The sequence below is a fragment of the Salvia hispanica genome, chromosome 4, assembly GCF_029641045.1.
Source record: "Salvia hispanica isolate PSC_SH4W2 chromosome 4, Shi_PSC_v1, whole genome shotgun sequence".
Lineage (NCBI taxonomy): Eukaryota > Viridiplantae > Streptophyta > Magnoliopsida > Lamiales > Lamiaceae > Salvia > Salvia hispanica.
In genome coordinates, this window is record NC_142695.1 from 3,248,815 (window position 1) to 3,267,609 (window position 18,795).

At 37.1% G+C, this 18,795-nt stretch overlaps 2 protein-coding genes and 1 pseudogene across 3 annotated transcripts; 1 reads left to right on the plus strand and 2 right to left on the minus strand.

Annotated features, from left to right (window-relative positions):
• Positions 1-1,760, minus strand: LOC125193531 (pectinesterase pseudogene; annotated as a pseudogene).
• A 1,184-nt stretch (positions 1,761-2,944) lies between these two features.
• EIF3K (eukaryotic translation initiation factor 3K) lies at positions 2,945-5,191 on the plus strand. The gene is made up of 8 exons (XM_048090681.2): positions 2,945-3,124; positions 3,296-3,352; positions 3,447-3,497; positions 3,584-3,646; positions 4,216-4,266; positions 4,389-4,455; positions 4,561-4,643; positions 4,788-5,191. The coding sequence occupies exons 1-8, from the start codon at positions 2,999-3,001 to the stop codon at positions 4,989-4,991; spliced, it is 702 nt and encodes a 233-aa protein (XP_047946638.1). The 5' UTR covers positions 2,945-2,998; the 3' UTR covers positions 4,992-5,191.
• Positions 5,192-5,511: 320 nt separating this feature from the next.
• On the minus strand, positions 5,512-16,116 carry LOC125192988 (phosphoinositide phosphatase SAC4-like). 2 transcript variants are annotated; one of them, XM_089056056.1, is made up of 17 exons: positions 15,873-16,116; positions 15,386-15,705; positions 14,384-14,588; positions 14,139-14,304; positions 12,812-13,034; positions 12,509-12,585; positions 11,431-11,618; positions 11,240-11,337; positions 10,917-11,050; positions 10,701-10,829; positions 9,750-10,137; positions 8,977-9,098; positions 8,605-8,718; positions 7,924-8,112; positions 7,138-7,296; positions 6,217-6,325; positions 5,512-5,988 (listed from the first exon to the last, which is right to left on the minus strand). In XM_089056056.1, exons 2-17 carry the CDS (start codon positions 15,503-15,505, stop codon positions 5,869-5,871), a joined length of 2,541 nt encoding a protein of 846 aa, XP_088912182.1. In that variant the 5' UTR covers positions 15,506-15,705; positions 15,873-16,116; the 3' UTR covers positions 5,512-5,868. The 2 variants fall into 2 exon arrangements, with proteins under 2 accessions (XP_088912182.1, XP_047946634.1); XM_048090677.2 differs by having other exon boundaries at positions 15,838-16,116.
• Between the last annotated feature and the right edge of the window lie 2,679 nt (positions 16,117-18,795).

An 18,795-nucleotide genomic window follows, 5' to 3' on the forward strand; every position in this document is an offset into this window, starting at 1 on the left:
TTCCATTGCAAAAATCAGGATTTGATCCATTTTCAATCAAAAATTGGTATCACAGTCGACTCTAACCAGTCATCTTCTCCATGTAAGAACTCTAGAACTGCAAACCGCTTCGCCATCTCCGCGGTGCAGTTGTTCCGGTAACCACCCCACGAGATCCGCCGCCTCATAGATGCACCGGGCCCGTAGTTCCTGCACTCGACGTACTCCACCGTATCCGCGTCGCTGTACAGAGGCCACTCCAGCCACCCTCGCGGGTGTATCAGGTCCCCGAGGTAGCTGTTCGCGACGAACACCCTCGAGTACTTCCTCCACGGCCTCCCTAGGTACGTCGCGAAGCGCTTCCTCTCCGTCGAGTTGAACTCGGCCGCGGCCTCGATCGTGCACTTGTGCAGGCTGATCCCGGTGTTCTGGTTCGGGTCTTCCCTCCCCTGCGCCGTGATGGTGTTCCTCTGCCCCGGCAGCGGCCTCCGCACCAGTATCCTGCACTTGCTGAACACGGCCGCCGCGTTCCCGAAGATGAAGTCGATCGTCCCCTGGATCGTGCACTCGTGGTAGAGCTGGCGCAGCGAGTGCGCGTAGAGCGTGTCCTGGTGCGACGCGATGTTGCAGCGATAGAATGCTGCGTTCGAGGTCACGCGTAAGGCAACGGCCTGGTGCTTCTCTGCTGCTGCTGTGTTCTGTATGGTGATGTCCCTGGCTATGAACTTATCTCCCACCACAGCTAAGAAAAGAAATCAAATCAAATCAAGTAAGTCTGATTTTTTCAATTTTCAATATTCAATTTTCAATTTTCAATACATACTAAACATGAAACAAAAACACCTACTGAGAGTGGCTGATTCAAAAGTGGAGAATCCATCTGCTAAGCTTCTTGAAGCAGTGATGATGGTTGAATTCATCCCTTCTCCAACCAGCATGATGTTGATCTTCTCTCTTGGGATCACCACATTCTCCCTATAAACCCCCTTTTTGATCTTGATCACATAGGTCTTCACACTCATGTTTGGAGCAGCTGCAATTGCTTCCCCAATGAGGCTAAACCTCCCTCTCCCACCACAATCCACCACCACATTAGCCCTCAATCTCCTCCTCCTCTTCCTCCTCCTCCGAGCCAATCCGGTCGCGGCCTCACCGGTGACCATCTTGACATTCTTGACACTTTCTTGGGCCTCCACATGCCTGATCAGCGCCAGGGCATTGCTGATCATCTGAGACACCGGGGTGAGGAGGCTCTCGAGAAACCTCCCGTTTTCGACATCCGAGAATCCGTCGATGCAGGTGTGCTGATTGGTCATCGCGGCGCTGAGGAGCGTCCGGATGTTCTGGTACGGGGGCCGGGAGGCCGGGAGCTCGGCGAGGGCGGATTCGAGCTCGTAGACCGTCTGGTCGAGGAGGTCGGCGCAGTCTCGGGCGGGCGGGGAGGGGGGCTTTTGGGAGGAGGAGAAGTGGTCTAACGCGGCGGCGCGGGCGGAGGCGGCGCGGGAGAGGGAGAGGTGGAGGGAGAGGGGGAGGAGGTGGTGGGAGGAGTTGGGGAAGGGGGAGAGGGAGGAGAGGCAGAGGGAGGGGTAGAGGGTGGCGGAGCAGGCGGCGGAGAGGGGGGTGTTGGGGGTGGGGGGGCGGTGGAGGTGGGAGAAGTGGAGGAAGATAGAGAGGACGAAGGCGGAGATGGCGAGGGAGAGGAGGGCGGTGATGACTGTTTTGGTGCGGGTTTTGGTGAGGCGGGGGATGGTGATGCTGATTCGGATGCGTTTGAAATCCATGGGGGATTGGATTTGTTGCTTGATTCAACTGAAATGGAGCTGCTTCTGCTTTCATCAATGGCGGATTGGATCAAGATTGAAGATGAAGGTAGTTAGTTGCGCGGGAGTTGTTTGTGAAATGACGAAAAAGGGGCTGCGCGTTTAGTTCTTGGAAATTGGGGAATTTCGCGATTAATTATAAATCGTGTCATCTATGATTAGGATCATTTTTAAAGACAGAGCTAGTATTATAAACCGAATTGTGCCCTCTAAGTTTTAGTTTAAATATGAAATTTTTTTATTCGTAACTCATTATACTCCATAATCTCATATAGCTTACAATTAGAGTTAGGCAAATTGTAATTGCGTGCTGAAAGATGTTATGTGATCGGCTTGATAAAAACCAATCTATTACGGCCAAACACAAACCTGTTACTGATACGGTCTGATTCGTATTAACTTGACACGATAAGAACATGATGATGACACAAATCAAACATGACACTAAAATGACATGGTTTGTTATGGCAATATATATAATATGAGAAAATAATGACCTAATTTAATTACTATGTACTATAAGGTGGTGTTCGATTTCTTAGATAAAATAATATCAAGATATAATTTAGGATTGAGTTGTGAGATTATTTTAGTCATAAGAGGTTATGACTAATTATTCCATGATTGTGATTAATTTGTGGGATTGAATCTCATGAATCAAATACACTGTATTTAATTCTAAATATAATCTTGCAAACTGAACTTCTCCTATAATTACTGATAAAAACAATTGAGTGTATTATGAGTTAAAAATATGCCTAATGGCTGCAACATCAATTTAATAAGTATTACCTCTATCCTCCAAATTTTGACACAATTTACCATTTTGGTCTGTCCTTGAAAAGTTGACACACTTCATTTTTACTATTTTTGGTATTGGACCTTATATGCCACTAACTCATTCCTACTCACATTTTTTTATAAAACTAATACTTTAAAAATATGACTCACATTCTACCAAACCTTTTCAACTCACTTTTCATTACATTTCTTAAAACTCGTGCCGGATTAAAGTATATCAAAATTTGGGGGACGAAGGTAGTATGATACTTATTCATAAATAAACACTGATGATATGGCCGAGGAGATAGCCCAGCCCAATTCGTAGGGCCCAATAGAGGCGATAAAGCCCTAAAATCAACTTCAGTGTGCAGCATTGTTCATCTTCTTCAATCAAATTTAGCGCAGAAATTGCAAAAATGGGAAGAGAGATGACCAATCAGAAGCCGCAGTCGGAGATGTCTTACACCGTCGAGCAGCTCGTTTCCGTCAATCCCTACAACCCCGACATCCTTCCCGATCTCGAGAACTACGTCAACGAGCAAGTAAGCCGCTATTTTGCTTCACCTAGGTCAATTTCGATGTCTGGGCATTTCCAATTTTGGATTTTTTCACTTGGGCTTCGTTCGACTTGTTGCTGTTTTGCTGAATTGATAATTAGATGAAAATGTGATTTTTTTCACCTAAAATGTTTCGCTTTGATAATGTGATTTTAGGTTTCGTCGCAAACCTACAGTTCGAATGCGAATCTGTGCCTTCTGCGTCTCTACCAGGTTCCTTGTTTGGAGAATTTTTTTTGTTTGCATCATTGATGGAAGTTGTGATTGTGATTGATTTTTACTCTTTTGCACAATTGAAACCCTACAGTTTGAGCCAGAGCGGATGAGTACTCAGATAGTTGCTCGCATTTTGATTAAGGTCAGTTGAGTGTGTTTTTTAGATGCAGAGAATTATACTGAGTATGTGTTGTGCATTTGTGATTAACAAATTGATGTTTTACACAGGCACTGATGGCAATGCCGGCCCCGGATTTCAGTCTCTGCCTCTTCCTAATTCCTGAGAGAGTGGTACTTTATCTATCTCTTTAGTCTCTCAAACCACAGTTACTTCCGAGTTTTGCCTTACTTCAAGTCCAAGAGAGCTTTAGTAAAAGACCTAGCATGTTTGCACTATGCTTCATGTTTGACTGGGAAGCAACTTCTGAATATGAGAACTGAGTGGGTGCTTGGGTTATGGAAGGGAAGGGGAATTACAATTGGTATGGTAATAAACAGGGGATAGTTGCTTCCGTTCCTCCTTCACCCAATGCATTAGACAAAGAGTACTTGCGATATAATAACCAGATCTTTCCCTTTTAACAATCTTATCAATGTAGAACATGATATTTATATAAGTTGGCTGATGGAACTATGCATGTTTTACTTTTAGTTGCTGTATAACTTAATGCATTTTAGCTAATGGAAGATCAATTTAAGACTCTCATCGTTCTCTCGCACTAGTTGGCTGATGGAACTATGTATGTTTTTACTTTTGTTTCTTTATATATTATATATCATCGGGTGCATATCATTGCTTTGTTTCAAAGGACATAAGTATTCTAACATCTTGTCCTGCTTTTTTTGTGTGGAACCATTAGCAAATGGAAGATCAATTTAAGACTCTCATCGTTCTCTCGCACTACTTGGAGGTATGTTTATCATCTTTTCTCTACTTTAATCGCCATGAAACATGCTCCTTTTGGTCATATGCCTTGTGAGATATTCATTTGTTAGAAACGTATCATACTATGTACTTCTACTTCATGCACAGACTGCCCGATTTCGTCAGTTTTGGGATGAAGCTGCTAAGAACTGTCATATATTGGAGGTCGTACCAGGTATATGGAGTTGGCCACTATTGTTTCTTTGATTCCCCACCACAACATTGTGCATTCTCAGTGCTTGCCTCTGCTGTAGTTTACTGACATGCCTAGCTTAATCAGGTTTTGAGCAAGCAATCCAAGCATATGCAATCCACGTCCTTTCAATAACTTATCAAAAAGTTCCCAGAACAGTTCTTGCCGAGGTATGATTCTCTGCCTTGAAGCACCCTCTTTTGTAAAATTCAAATTAATATAAAAGCTTTTATATAACTCAAGTAAAACATTTAATCCATTCCATTTATTACCAAACATGATTAAGATGTTTTGAATGGCTGGTTATTTCACAGGCCATCAACATCGAAGGTCTGGTCTTAGACAAGTTCATTGAGCACCACATCACTAACTCCGGTTGGTCTATAGAGAAGAATCAGAACAAGGGTCAACTTATCATCTTTCCTCACAATGAGTTTAACGATCCAGAGCTTAAGAAGAGTGCTGCAGATGGGATTCCTTTGGAGAATATCACCCGTATTCTTCCCATTCTCGGCTAATCTCTGCTGTGGAGGGGCACAATTTGGAAGTGATCGTTCTTCTGAAGAGATGCGTGATTTTCTTGCCAAAACACTATTTTTGAATCTAATATGGAACTATAGTGCTTTCATTAAAGAAGACCTATTTGATCTATTTTCAGCTGTAGCATATTATTATCATGTACGAGGATTAAATGCAAAATCTTGTTATTTGACTGTAACTTCTTTTTTCACTCTATCTTCACCTTTCTCAAGCAAGAACCAATTAGGTTGAAGTCACATGATTCTTGCTGCACATTTTTGGTAGGTTTGAATTGGGTGGTCACATAAAGTGTCAACTTCCCAACTATATAGTTTGTGCCAATCATAACTTTTCTGCTAATAAATAAATCTATTGAATACCAAAAACAAGTTTGCAAGTTAAGAATTATTAGATCATATGTTTCATATCAAATCCTAGGAGCTGCAGTATATTGAGCAACTTTTATCAGCCAGAATGAGGCATTCAAACTTGAATACTGTAAGAATCAACAAAAGGGAGTATGGTTGAGAAACTTATTTGCAACGTCAATTGTTTCCACCAAAGTAAAAAATCCACAAATAAATGAAAAGAATCAATAATAGTAGCCCTAGTGCTAAGAAGGTGGAGCTCCGACCATTAGTTTATGATATGGATATATACACATATACTAGAGGTGGTGTGGAGGACTAAATATCAGAGCACATAAACAGAAGGGAAAGGAAAAAAGGAACAGAAAAGAGCTCCAAAAGAATCTTAAAAACTGTAGTCTATTTACTCTTTCAAGCTAAGTTATCTTCCCAGGTGTGGCCTAGCTTCCTTGCTGCCAACGGTTCCTGGAGCCGATAGCTATTAGTGCCGGAGACAAAATTATAGCCTTCAGTGGCAGATTGCTTCCCCGTAGGTCACCCAACGCACAAAACTATCAGAGAAGTCTTCGAGAACTTCATAATTTTGGGCTTCAGTGTAGCCAAGCTCAGTCCCGGTGTGATCTCTACCCTGCATTCGTAAAAAGTAGAACCAGTGCATCCAGTGTTAATGCCCGGTAGATGTCATAAAGTCAGAGTAATCGGATTTCTCAGTTTGTATAACAAAATTTCAGTGCTTTCAAAAAGTAAACAACTTAAGGCTGACTTCTTAATATCATATAATTCCTACACAATTCCTTTCCACATCTCTGTAACTTGATCTTTAAAGCAAATACATGGGTGGGTAGATGAACATTACCCTTCTGCTGGATCCACATTCACTGGTGGATGCCGTGATTTCACTAATTGTTTCATTGATAACATTTTCTGATGATAGCAGAGCTGTTGGAGATGCTAACAGCATTGACCTGGGTATGGAAAAAGAGAAGGGTTAGCTCATTAAAATTCTGAAGGGTTCACAGTCAATTGCCGAGAACCACTGTCCACTGCCAACCATTGTTTATGATACTATTCTGGCCTGCTGGGTAAGCCCCAAATAAAACTATGTAAAACGTGGATAAAAATTTGAGCAAATATTTACTATTTAAGTACATGATACATGGAGATTTTGAGGAAGTATTCATATATGAGAAGTCCAAATTGGATGTTACATCAAATCTGGACTGTGTTGGCCGATTTAGAAAGTGTGGTATCATATATTGAAAATTTGAGAAAGTATGCTCTCTATCCGAGTCAGTGATGAGAAGTCCAAGATTAAGAAACCACTCTATCACCACAACCAGAAAGAGAGAGATGCAGGTCTCACAAAAAAAGAATCATGAACAACCATCTGAGAACAGCCTTAATGAAAACTCTAGCAAGTCAATATATATCACGATGGATGAGCTACAAGTCCCATTAATAGCATGGAAGGTGGGTCATTCTATAAATGGCATGGATAAAAAACATAACAACTAAGATCATACGATGGGAATCAGAAGTAATACGTACTACACATTCCAAATGAATGGCCAGCCCTATGTTGTAACAAATGAAGGGAATAGAACAATTTAGAATGATATCAAGGTATACAACTTAGGATTGGAGTGAATACTGCTATTAAAGAATGACAACAACAATTTATGTCCATTACGGACAAGGAAATTTAGAGAATAATCACTGCACCGCCTTATAATTATGTCAAAGAGAAAATTCATATTACTATGTATAGAAGAGTTACCTTTCTAATAGCTCTTCCTCGCATGAATTTCCAGAGGAAGAGAGCCAATCTAAGTCAACAAAGTTTGAGCAGTCAATTGCATCCCCATTTTCATGTTCAAGGTACCTTACTCTTTGCATTTCAGCAAAAAGCTCCCTGTTAGGCATTGGAGAAGTATCACTGCAGAAATGACAAGATGATTAATTTTCTATAAAAATAATATAACAAAAGGAAGAGTTTTCTGATTCCGAAGGAATCTATTATTGATCGAGATAAAACAACAAAACATGGCATTTCCAAATGTAATGAACATACATGAGTTGTATACATGTCAAGGAAATGCATAAGAACCTTAGGATGATAATGATATTCAAGATACAGTAAAGAAAAAAGAATGATATTCAGGATAATTGGGTTAAACGCCTAAATTACATCAAATCCGTCATTCCCCGCATATTTTGACAAGGGCTAGACAAAGTGTCCAAGTATATTTGAGTCCATGGCTACCACAAGAATATACAAAAACCTACTGGAGGGCAATGCAAAGATGCAAGAGAACTTTTGAGCAATGGAGTGAGTTATCCAAACAACACAGCATATTTTTTGTGATAATTCTAGGAAATAGCTCGTGGGTACTAAGGCCGTCATCCTCCAACATGAAGCCTCCTACTGGAGGGCTATGCAAAGGATACAAAAGTGTTGCAATAATACTGATCACTTAACAAATACATGCTGTGCAAGGTTCAAGCAATCTTGCCCGCATAAAAAAACATTATAAAGCATCAAACCCTTAGGAGAGTAATGCACCTCGAATATGCTAACTCGCTTTCTGATGTACACATATTTGGTACAGACTCGGAACTAATCTTGCTTCTTCTATCCGATTCACCAGGGAAACCAGCACTGGACATAACTTTATTAATGTTTGGTGTAGATGAGGGTGAATGACTTTCACGAAGGATGTTCCCATCTGACCATGATCTTTTGAAAAGTGACCTAGAAATGCAAACCAAGAGCGAGTGTCACCATGAAGACTGCCACCAGCACATAACACACAATATAGTTATAGAAACTACATCTTGGACATTTCGTATGTTGTTTTCCCTACTGATTTTAAACTTCACCAATTAACACCACACTAAATGAATGGCATGCCACTCTTTGAGAATTGAGATCAACAGGTACACATCATATTCCCCCTTTAAACATCAAGAACCTAATTCAATTACAACTGGAAGCAGACAACACAGGATATTAATATTCACTAACAGACTGAACTAGGATCAAGGATCCAACTAAGGTCAGTTGCCTGTCATTGATACTTCTAATTGTGGTTAAGAGAATAGTGCAGTGGACAAAAATATAAGCATACTGAACATAACTAAGAGTTGTACAAGTAATAAAATAACCACCCACATATGCACGTTTAACTTAATAAGCATCACCATAGTATCCTAGCAGATATGTAGCTAGGCACTCTGGTTATACCTTCCATATTGATCTGAATTTGATTGTCCATTTCTTCCCACATTGTAATGCTGATTTGAATCAAGCTCCCACAAATCAGGTTTATCTGGTTGAGGTTGAAAATGTCCCAAAAATCTGCTCCATGATACAATCAGTTAACTTAAGTAAAATTGTGACATAAACCTTGAAAAGCATAACAGACAACTGGTGCAAGAAACAAAATATTGAAGTTAACTATTTACAATTTATGGAGGATGTCAGAAATGAGAGAACTACCTAATCAGCTATATTACTGAAATATCAAAGTCACTCTACCATCTCATTTCCAATTTAATCTCTAAACATGGATAAATATCTTGAAAACGCATAAAACTATGAGAGCTTTTAACTCACACATTAATTGCATTTTGTTTCTCTCCATCCAAGTATGCATTGTTATAATATCTCTGGAGTGTGCGGAAAAACTCCTGTGACTGTGTTGCTGCTTTCCATTGGCCTCTTCTCTGAGAGAAAATCTATGATAAAACAAAATTTCGACGTGTTAATAGGTAAAACAATTAAAGTCCTAGCTGAAAGCAAATTCTGGCAACAAGAAGAAATCCAAAACATTCTATTCCATCTTCTCCCTCTTCTGGAACTACCAATATCAGAGAATAATTCAGTTTTTATTAAAGGAATAGAGTGGTTATGAGGACATCTAATTTGGAGAAGTGTGCAAGTACAGGGACTCAAAATTGCATATGCCTTTGAAGAACACAAAGTTCACATACATAAACAAAAGAAGCTTTTACTTGGTGATATTTACAGTTATAACTTGAAATGTCTCAATACGAATACCCTTGACTCGAAAATTTTACTTAGTCAGAGACGCTGGATTCAGTACTAATACAAGTCATGATGCGATGTTTAAGTACAGCTTTATAGAGAGTACCTAATGTGTGGATATATTCTGTAGTTAAGGTTGAGGACTGATATTAGTCCCCTTCCAACTATAAGATTATACAGACAACCTTATCATATAAACACCCAATGGCCTTCAACCAGATATTAAATACATAGGCTTTCATCATTGCACAAATAGCTATATTAAAGAACTATTAACAATGCTGAGGAAAACAGTAAATGAATCCAAATATATGAAGAAAAATAATAGAACATTAACTTACTTTGTTGTGAGCAGCAGAACCACCGTACTGGTGTGCTAGAGTATCACCCATTCTCTCATAACATCCCATCAATTCTTCAGCCAAAGGATCATCAAGGTCCATCTTTGTCGAGTTCGTTACTCCCAAGGCATGCAACTGGTGCCCTAAAGCAGCCAAGCCATATGCATACTGCGCAACATTTGTGCGATCCAAACAATCTATGCAATTAGTCCGAAGCACTCCATTTTGGATCATTGGTGGCCTGACAGAAGGATTACTGTTTGTGCTGCTATTTCCCCCACTGGATTTTCTATCTGAGCTATCAGAATCCTCAGTCTCCTCATCATTATGCTTTCCATTCTCAGAATGAGAACTTGTTGAGGTAGCCATGCCAGGGGCAAAAAGATTCCTGCATTAAAACGCAACAAAGACTCCAATTAGCATCTATACTAAGTTCTAGTGCCAGTTATATTTCAAAGAGTAGTCAAACTATTCTGTAAACTATTTTGGGATCTTTCTTCAGCACACTGTTAAGAAATGCTAAAACTCTTTTTCAATGAACAGTTTACAATTCTAACTAGCATATGAAACATTAATACATTACTTTGAGCATAAGTATCTCTTTGAAAATAAGAATATCATGTACTCTCTCCTTTCCAGAAAATAGTGCATACTTTGTCATTTTGGGGTGTCCCATAAATATTAAAATAGTGAAAACTTCTGGGCTTTCTTTTTTTGGAGACCTTTCCTTTATACTTTATCCTCATTTTGCACACCAATTTACAAATAACTAACATGGCCCACAATTATCCACATTAACTAACATAAAAGCCAACACAGGGGGCACGATGGACATAATACCAATAAAGGGGAAGCTGATAAAACAATGATATCTAAGAATAACATTGTGAGGAAAATAGAAATGTCAAAGAGAAGATTATAGTTTGGTTACACGTGGAATGTGCGACTTACTCATTACTAGGGCATTTAAGTTGTCCCCCTGATAGCATCTCTGGTGTGGCTTGACAATAGAAAAAACCTGTTAGCGTCAAAGCATATGTAGCCACCTTTCCCAACAGTAGCAATACATTTGCAGATTTGCTGGAGAAAATCAGAAATAGAAACATCAAATCAGATCAATAACATATGCACATAACCAAGAGCAATACAAAATTGAACATTAAATACCTTCGAGAATGTTTATTCAGATCCCAGTGGAGAAATTTAAGACGCTTCTCCTCAGAAAGATCCCTATTTATTACTTCAATGGCATTGGCGAACTCTGTGCGAAGAATGGATTCTCGCGGTCTCTTTTCATTTGTCTGTTAAACAAAAAATTTGAAAATCAGTGTCTATATACACAGACATGAACATTCTATGTATAGAATTGTTTCAGCGAATACAGATGATTAGGCAGTTATTATAACTTGGGCCTTGCAGAAAAATTTGTGTGTGCCTTGTTTCTATAAAAACACTAGAATGCCAAAGCCAAACATATTAAATTCTCTTGCCTTAATCAAATTCAAAATAATGATGGGATTCCCATATCTATTGGCAAGATTTTCAAAATGAAGCCTTGTAGCTTCATATCTTTGGTCCCTCTTTGACACTACAAAACAGAAGTGACAGCTTAGAGATTATATGCATCTCTCATAGATATGAAAAATGAACAAATACAAATCAAGTAATTGGGCAAACATACATATAATATCCGGTTTGATATTTAGGCGGGAGGTTTCTTGTGACCAGAAGAGTGGTATTGACCCACGATTTTGGACCACAGAACTAATTTGCAAAGGCAGTCCTTCTGGAACATCCTCGGTTAAAATTTGCTCAGTCTCAACATCATTTGCCACTCTGCCCCTCTCATTGACACCTCGCTTCAGATATCTGCATTAATTAATTTTAGCTTCATATGGAAGGCTCAAAAGGACAGAATTCTCAAAAAAAAACTCTACCCTGACAAATTTAGAGGTGAAAAGGGCAGAGGGAAAAAACTTAGAGAATAACAAGCGGGATGTGAGCAATGATTCAATATGACCTAACTAAGAGGAGCATTATAAGTTAATAAAGCCTAAGTTATGCAACAAAACATTTGTCCTGTCAGGTAAAGCACCACCACAAAAGCTCAAAAGAGCTATTTCTTTCCAATCTCAGTGTTCATTGTATCCCAAGTGATAGTAACAGTTGATATATGTCATACAGACCTCCACAGTGTATACGATATTCATAACCACAAATGAGAAAATAATAAGTTTGTTATTAGAACACTCCTACACCTCATAACCAGCTAATGAGTGTCAAACCACTAAGGATCCAAAGCTGCTTTCCCTTTGAGTAGCGCAATTTAATTTTTTTTTTTTTTTTGTATTTTGATTGAGATTTGTCAACCCTTAATAACACTTGACTTTATGGAATTAGATATCATCCTAACACAAGCATGCTTCTAGCAGCACGTGCCAAAAACATCTGTATGCATTTCTTTTACAATTTTTTTTATTTTTTATTTTGGGAGGTGGGGGGTCCAACTGGCCAAAATAAAACAATATCCCATACTGAGAAGTAAATCAAATGAGGGAGTTATGCATAGTTGCATGCTTAAAGACGAATAAATTTAAGATGTGCCACGTCCTGCATTCTGTGTCTATTAAAGCAGTAGAGTTTGAAGATCCTCGAAAATAGATAAATGCATGTTTGAAACAAAGTGCCATAAGAGAATATGTAACTTGGACTCGACTTATATACTCCAAATTTTGACACTTTTACAGTTGCAAACTTACCTAGTGCCAGCATAATGTCGGGAACGCCTGGATATTAGAGTCAGCTTGAGATCCCTCCCTGATATAGAAAGTGTAGCCTGGGTTGGGTTCATCAAGATCATGCAATCACAATCAGATTCTAAATACTTGAAAAAGGTAAGCAATGGCAAGATACAAAATCATTTAATAAGCACAATTATTGTGATTAAATGGAGGTGAAACGGCAATACCAAATTAATATATAAGATTGATGAAATCTGGAAGTATATCTATATACTCCTATATATTAAGCCGGAGCAACTCATGAATATTGTGCAACCTCACCTGCTTAAAAAAGCCATAGACCAAGGCAACAGTCCATACAGTATTCTGAAGAATATTTCGTATTCCACGAGTCAGAAATTCATTCCACACAAACATAGTTTCGTACAAGACTTGCCCAGTCTCATTATCACACATGTTCCTCTGGAGACTTCTCATCACATGGTAGGAGTAACTAAAGTAGAAATCCTTAGTAAGATCCACCATGCACAAGAGCTTCTTGTATCTATGTCACCAATAAATAACAATGTTCACTAAACAATTAAGCAGCAAAATATCCAGAAATGCATATTAGGTATACAAAATCTTTGCATGGAACATACTGGGTATAGAAAATACAAACAAAAAAAAATTATGTAAAAAAAATTTAGTTTTTATGAACTGCTTATGAGAATTTCGCTGAATAATAAATAGTACAGTAGTATTATATTCAGGAAAATTTTCATGTTGCGCAATCAAATATCAAACAGCAGGCAACAGTTTAGGTGACACGAGTTATAAGTAAATCCTGTTTGGCTTTGGCCTAAAGAAACTTAGAAGGAAATAAAGCGAACTGTGGGTTAGCAATCATTTAATAGAGCCCTACTTGAGCTTGACATTTGTTTACAGAGTAAAAATAAGATATTAAAAAGTATAATAAAAGTGAAGACGATCATTTAAATAATAAATTCCCAAGTTCTCGATACATGTCCAAATTCCGAAACTAGGGAGTGTTTGGGATCAACAATTATAAAATCATAGGCATAGATATCAAAGATCAAAGCAACCAACATTCCACCACACTGAGGATCTTAAATCTCAATTCCAATACAATAACAATCTACCACATAGATTATTTAGTTTTCTGCAACCATTGTCATATCAGTAATGTCTTGTCTAGGGAGAGTGGTGAAAACTATCTGGCATAGAAGACATGCGTCCAACTTATTTGGACAAGAATTACTCTCTTAATTCTCTCAGCTTTAGTAGCTTCCATTCCAGAATCCATGAATAAAAAATTGGACAAGTCCAGTTATGATGGAAACTAGTACATTACATTGAACTGAAGATTGACAAGATCCACTTCATGTCACTACTTTAACAAGACATACTTAAGTATTATAAAACACCTGCTCCAACTACAAAAGTGCATGGCATTCTCGCATGAAAATTCCTATACCCCCAAAGTACTAACATCATTTATTAGAGAGATACTAAAAATAGTTATATCATTTTAATAAGAAGTGATCATAAAATAAAATAGGATTTAATGAAATGGCTCACAGCTTGTCATCTAAATTAAAAAGAAATTGTTTTAACGAGCATATTACAAATGCAGAGAGGTTATAACCTGTTCTCATTCTTATAGTTGACCATATTGGCTCTAACTGCCGAATTTGGCAAGGGAATTATCTCGCTTTTGGATATAGCATACACATTGTGACCACATATTACACCGATCTGCTCCCTTTTTGTTATGAGCACCATGTAATATGGCCCAAGAAATTTAATGAATCCTGAAAATGAAAGATGAGAATGGATTATCAAGACTATCATCGATAATCTTAATAGGATACAATCAGCACTAGAACGCACCAACGATGCCATAACAAGTAGTAATAAATTTAAGTCCCCCAGTAGCTTTGTTTCCTTCATGTATTCTTCTTAAGAGATCTGAGCACTCCCGCTCACTATATGTGGCAGAATCTTCAAGAATGTTAAGCTCTGATGGTTCCAACCTATCAATTTTCAAAATTTTCCAGAAGGTTCTAGTTTTGTCCCTTCCTACCATATAAAAATTCTGCAACCAAAATAACAAAATATAATCAGATGTAGATAAAAACCTGTTGATTAGAACTTAGAACGTTGGGTTAAGAGATATTCAGTACGGAAATATCGGTGTACATCCAATTGAAGTAACTATAAGGTACAATTTTGATGTTGTTCCAAGGGAATGAGAAATTGGATGCATGTAAAAATAATCACATTTTCAATATTGGCACAGATATTTCAGTTTATCCAACAATTCAATCTAACAGTTGAGCCCTTTCAATTTCAGCACATGTGAACAATCGAACTATATTCTCAGCAACTAAAAACACGAGCCAGTTATAGGTTACAAAAGCATATAGTTCAAAATAGTATCTATTGGTACTCCAAATGCCAACACGTTATGGCAAGTGCTTTATCTAACCGGTGAACCTAGCACACAGAAGGAAAAAGTAGTATCTTTTCACTTTATACTAAACTAAGCACTGCGTGAGGGATTTAAGTAAGACAAATACGCAAGTTTTCAATCATGTCCAGACCACATCCAGAAATTCAATTAATTAAGCATGTAGCTAGACATCGATATTTATTCAACTTCGAACTTGCGTGTTTGGAAGTCGGGAACACAAATCCAGCAATCCAAACAACATTTTTTATTTGACAAAACGAACACAATAACAATCAAAAGCTTCTAAAATATCTCCGATTCATTTAGAGAAATCTCACAGCATGTCATAATCATATAGCATTTCAAGATCAATAAACAAAGAATTTAATTTTCACTGGATATGCCACCAACAATCATAAGCTGAAAAGACAATACCATACCGATCGAGTCTCATAGAGCCTGAATTTCTGCATCAACCCCTCAGCAGGCGGCGCAGGAGGCGGAGAATCCGGCTGAACTTCATGCTGTTCTAGCTGTACAATATTCGACACATCTTCCATTGCTTTCCAAATATTCTTCGCGAGCCCCGAGCCTCGGGCTCGGGAATCAATCACGCTGGCATTCAATTACAACTCACAACTCTCCCTCTACTTCCTCTCGCTACCACCACCGTAGGCTGCTTCAGGTATAGCATTCCCCGACGAAATCAAAATCATACGAGCTTTTGACTTTCTTCCCCAGCTTTTCCACTACCGAAAACCTAAATTCAACAGCAGCAGATACGTGAATTACAGAAAAACAGTAGCTGATCTTCAACCGAGGCTATGAGACTGAAAAATCCCCCATAATTGAAACAGATTCACGCATCATTTCCCCGAAAAAAACACCTAACCTTCACAAAACTAAAACAGATGAAATCAAACGTGCCTGTAATAGCTGGAGCTCACAAAAACACAACAAATTTGGGGCGAATAGGTTGAAAAACAAGGAAATTGGTGGAGGAGCTGCGAGGAGAAAATTTCTGCTTGATTCAAATGATGATTGCAATGATGATGACGATGAACAGAGAAGAGTGGTTCCAGTTTTTGATTGATTCCTAAAACAATTTAAGAGAGAGGAGAGAGAGAGGGATGAACAGCTTGGATCTGCAGAGGCAAAATGAAAACCACAATTTATTTGGTGATGAATAATAGAATATGCCTTTGCTTATATCTAGCTATTCTTCTCTATCTATTTTGCCAACAGATAATGATTAAAAAATAGGTTTATCATTAAATTAATTGAAATATAAATTTTTACTCCCAAAAACTATATTTTGCCCTAGCTATATGATGATAGTTTTTTGTAAAAAATTATGTGCATGTAAGTTGGATATAGTATAGTGAGATTCAAAGATGCAAGAGCATGCACGTCAGCGTGTTTTTCTTTTAAAAATGCGCGCATTTTAATGCTTAGTTTCATAAATACAATGAGCGCGCGCATAATTTTCGCCTGCGCTTGCAAATTAAGCACACATAGGTTAGCCAGTGCCGCATAGCTTTTCATTTTAAGAAATCTCGATAATTAAAATAATAATATGTTAAACGTTTTTGCATGCGCAATAAAAGCTTCGAGTGGAGAAGATAATACGTGAATTGTGTAAGTACTTAAGATTCAAGTGTTTTTCTGCGCATATGGTACAATTGTTCTAAGCATTCGTATATAGTAAAAATGGTGTAGTGAATGTTACATTTATAAATTTGTGTCAAATATGTCATGGTAAATCTTACCTTTACTGATATATCCACCACAAATTTAGCCACAAAATTCATTAGGATATACTTAAATGGAGTATAAAATAATGCAACCCCACAGAATCTATAAAATTTTTGACAGCAAAAAGTGAGCTAAAATACATATTAAAAATAACTACTCATATTAAAAGAAAAGGCCATGAGAAATTATTACTTGCATAAAGCAAGTCTAATTCTTTTGTGAACAATGTGGGTCTTATTAGTTATTATAGTATATTACACTCTACATTTTACATTAATTTACAAAAAATGGAAGTAATTAATTATTTTAGATGGGCAAAATTTGGGAGTGAGACAGTGACTAGTAATTGGTCATTGGTCACTGTTTCTATTTATTATCTAAATGCATTGCATATATTTTGGACATAATCTCTGTATTACAAAGATTAAATTTCTAATAATTAATAAAATAATTATATTTTATTTAAATAATATGCGATAAATTATAGAAATATAATAGTCCTATAAAATATACTACTAAACATTTTCCATTAACTATCATCAAACTTTCTCTTTCTCATTGAAAATCAAACTTTCAAATATATTTTAAATATTTAATTACTCCTTCTCGATCTATGTTGACCTCTTTTTCTTCTTTTGTTGTTATACACATTAATCAAAACTCGAACAAAGTTAAATATGATCTCAATTTAATTAACAAAATTCATGTACCACTATTTTTATTGGTCTATATATTATTGATTTCATATAAATTTTATAAAATTACCTATATATATTTATATATCATGTAGTAACAATTATTATCTACACCCAAAATACCTACCAACCAAACAACATTAAACTTTGCTGTACACTTTCCTCTGCCGTGGCAATATAATTTTATAATAATTCAAGATCTTATTTTTTTAGTAAAAAAATGTTTATTGTGGCAACTCACATCATTACAACTCAACCCCCTTTACCAGGAACAGGTCAGAGAAATTAGTAAATTAAATCATGGAAACGTGTTAATATCTCCAATTGACCACATAATCCAGCTAATTTTTGTTTGAAAATTCTCATAATCAAAATCAAAATCAAGCCAAAAATTATGATTATTATTAATGGAGGTCAAGGCTGAGTACCTCAGCAGTATTCCACGTAACATCTGTGAAAATACGCTAGAAAGTCTCATAATAAATAAATAAATAAAAAGAAGAGAAAAGTTAGTGTATAAGATATGTGACATAAATATAAAATGTGATTGATAAATAAATTTATAAAAAGAGAGAAAAGTTATGAGATGTGTGATCATAAATAAAAAAATGTGATTGCTGCTTGTTTAGGTTTGAAATAAATAAAAAGTGTAATTCAATGATTGAGGGTTTCTATATTTTTGGGTGTGGAAATTGAAATGAAATGAAAGATGTGAACATGAGGCCACGTCTAGAACCTTGGAAGGTAATATGCTTTCTCTCTCTTTCATTAATTTCACACACATACACATCTCCAATAATTGTCTTCTTAATTGATATCACGATATAGGAATTGTGGTTATTGGTGAATATTTTGATAAATATTTATTATAGTATTAGATTGGATTGAGATTTTGTAGATAGTGTATTATGAAGACGACTTGTGGGTCGAATTGTTGATTATTGAGACCTTATTTTATGCAAATATAGGGAGAGTGTTTGAAAACTACTAATTGTTTTAGTTTGGTCGGTATTTCATTTCAAAATTGATTTCATTTTATATTTGTAAATGAAATAGTATAGTAGTATTATTTGTTTTTATATGGTGAAAACGACAAATAAATTATTGAAACAATCGAGAAGTCTGAAACTATGGAATTTTAGACAAAAACTTAAGATGCATGCAACATCACAATACACGCATCTCCACTCGCCTCTTCTTCACCGCCGCATCCTCCTAGCCCCTCATCTTCCCTCTCTATTTGTCGCCGACATCGTGGGATACTCCTATGTGGTGAGACTCGTCTAGGTAAAAAAAAATGTTCAAACACTAGCAGAAGAAAAAAGGTTTTTGGTTGTAAATTTGTACTACATAGTATTTCTAATTAGTTGTAGGAGTATATGTGATGCGAGTAAGTGAAG

Bases quoted from the DNA above. Each gene is read 5' to 3' on its own strand.
- EIF3K (XM_048090681.2), top strand. From the start codon at position 2,999: ATGGGAAGAGAGATGACCAATCAGAAGCCGCAGTCGGAGATGTCTTAC. The intron at 3,125-3,295 runs GTAAGCCGCTAT...ATGTGATTTTAG, and splicing joins AGAACTACGTCAACGAGCAA to GTTTCGTCGCAAACCTACAG. The intron at 4,456-4,560 runs GTATATGGAGTT...TAGCTTAATCAG, and splicing joins TATATTGGAGGTCGTACCAG to GTTTTGAGCAAGCAATCCAA.
- LOC125192988 (XM_089056056.1), bottom strand. From the start codon at position 15,505: ATGGAAGATGTGTCGAATATTGTACAGCTAGAACAGCATGAAGTTCAG. The intron at 10,138-10,700 runs GTAAGTCGCACA...GTTTTAATGCAG, and splicing joins CTTAAATGCCCTAGTAATGA to GAATCTTTTTGCCCCTGGCA. The intron at 8,113-8,604 runs GTATAACCAGAG...TTGCATTTCTAG, and splicing joins AATTCAGATCAATATGGAAG to GTCACTTTTCAAAAGATCAT.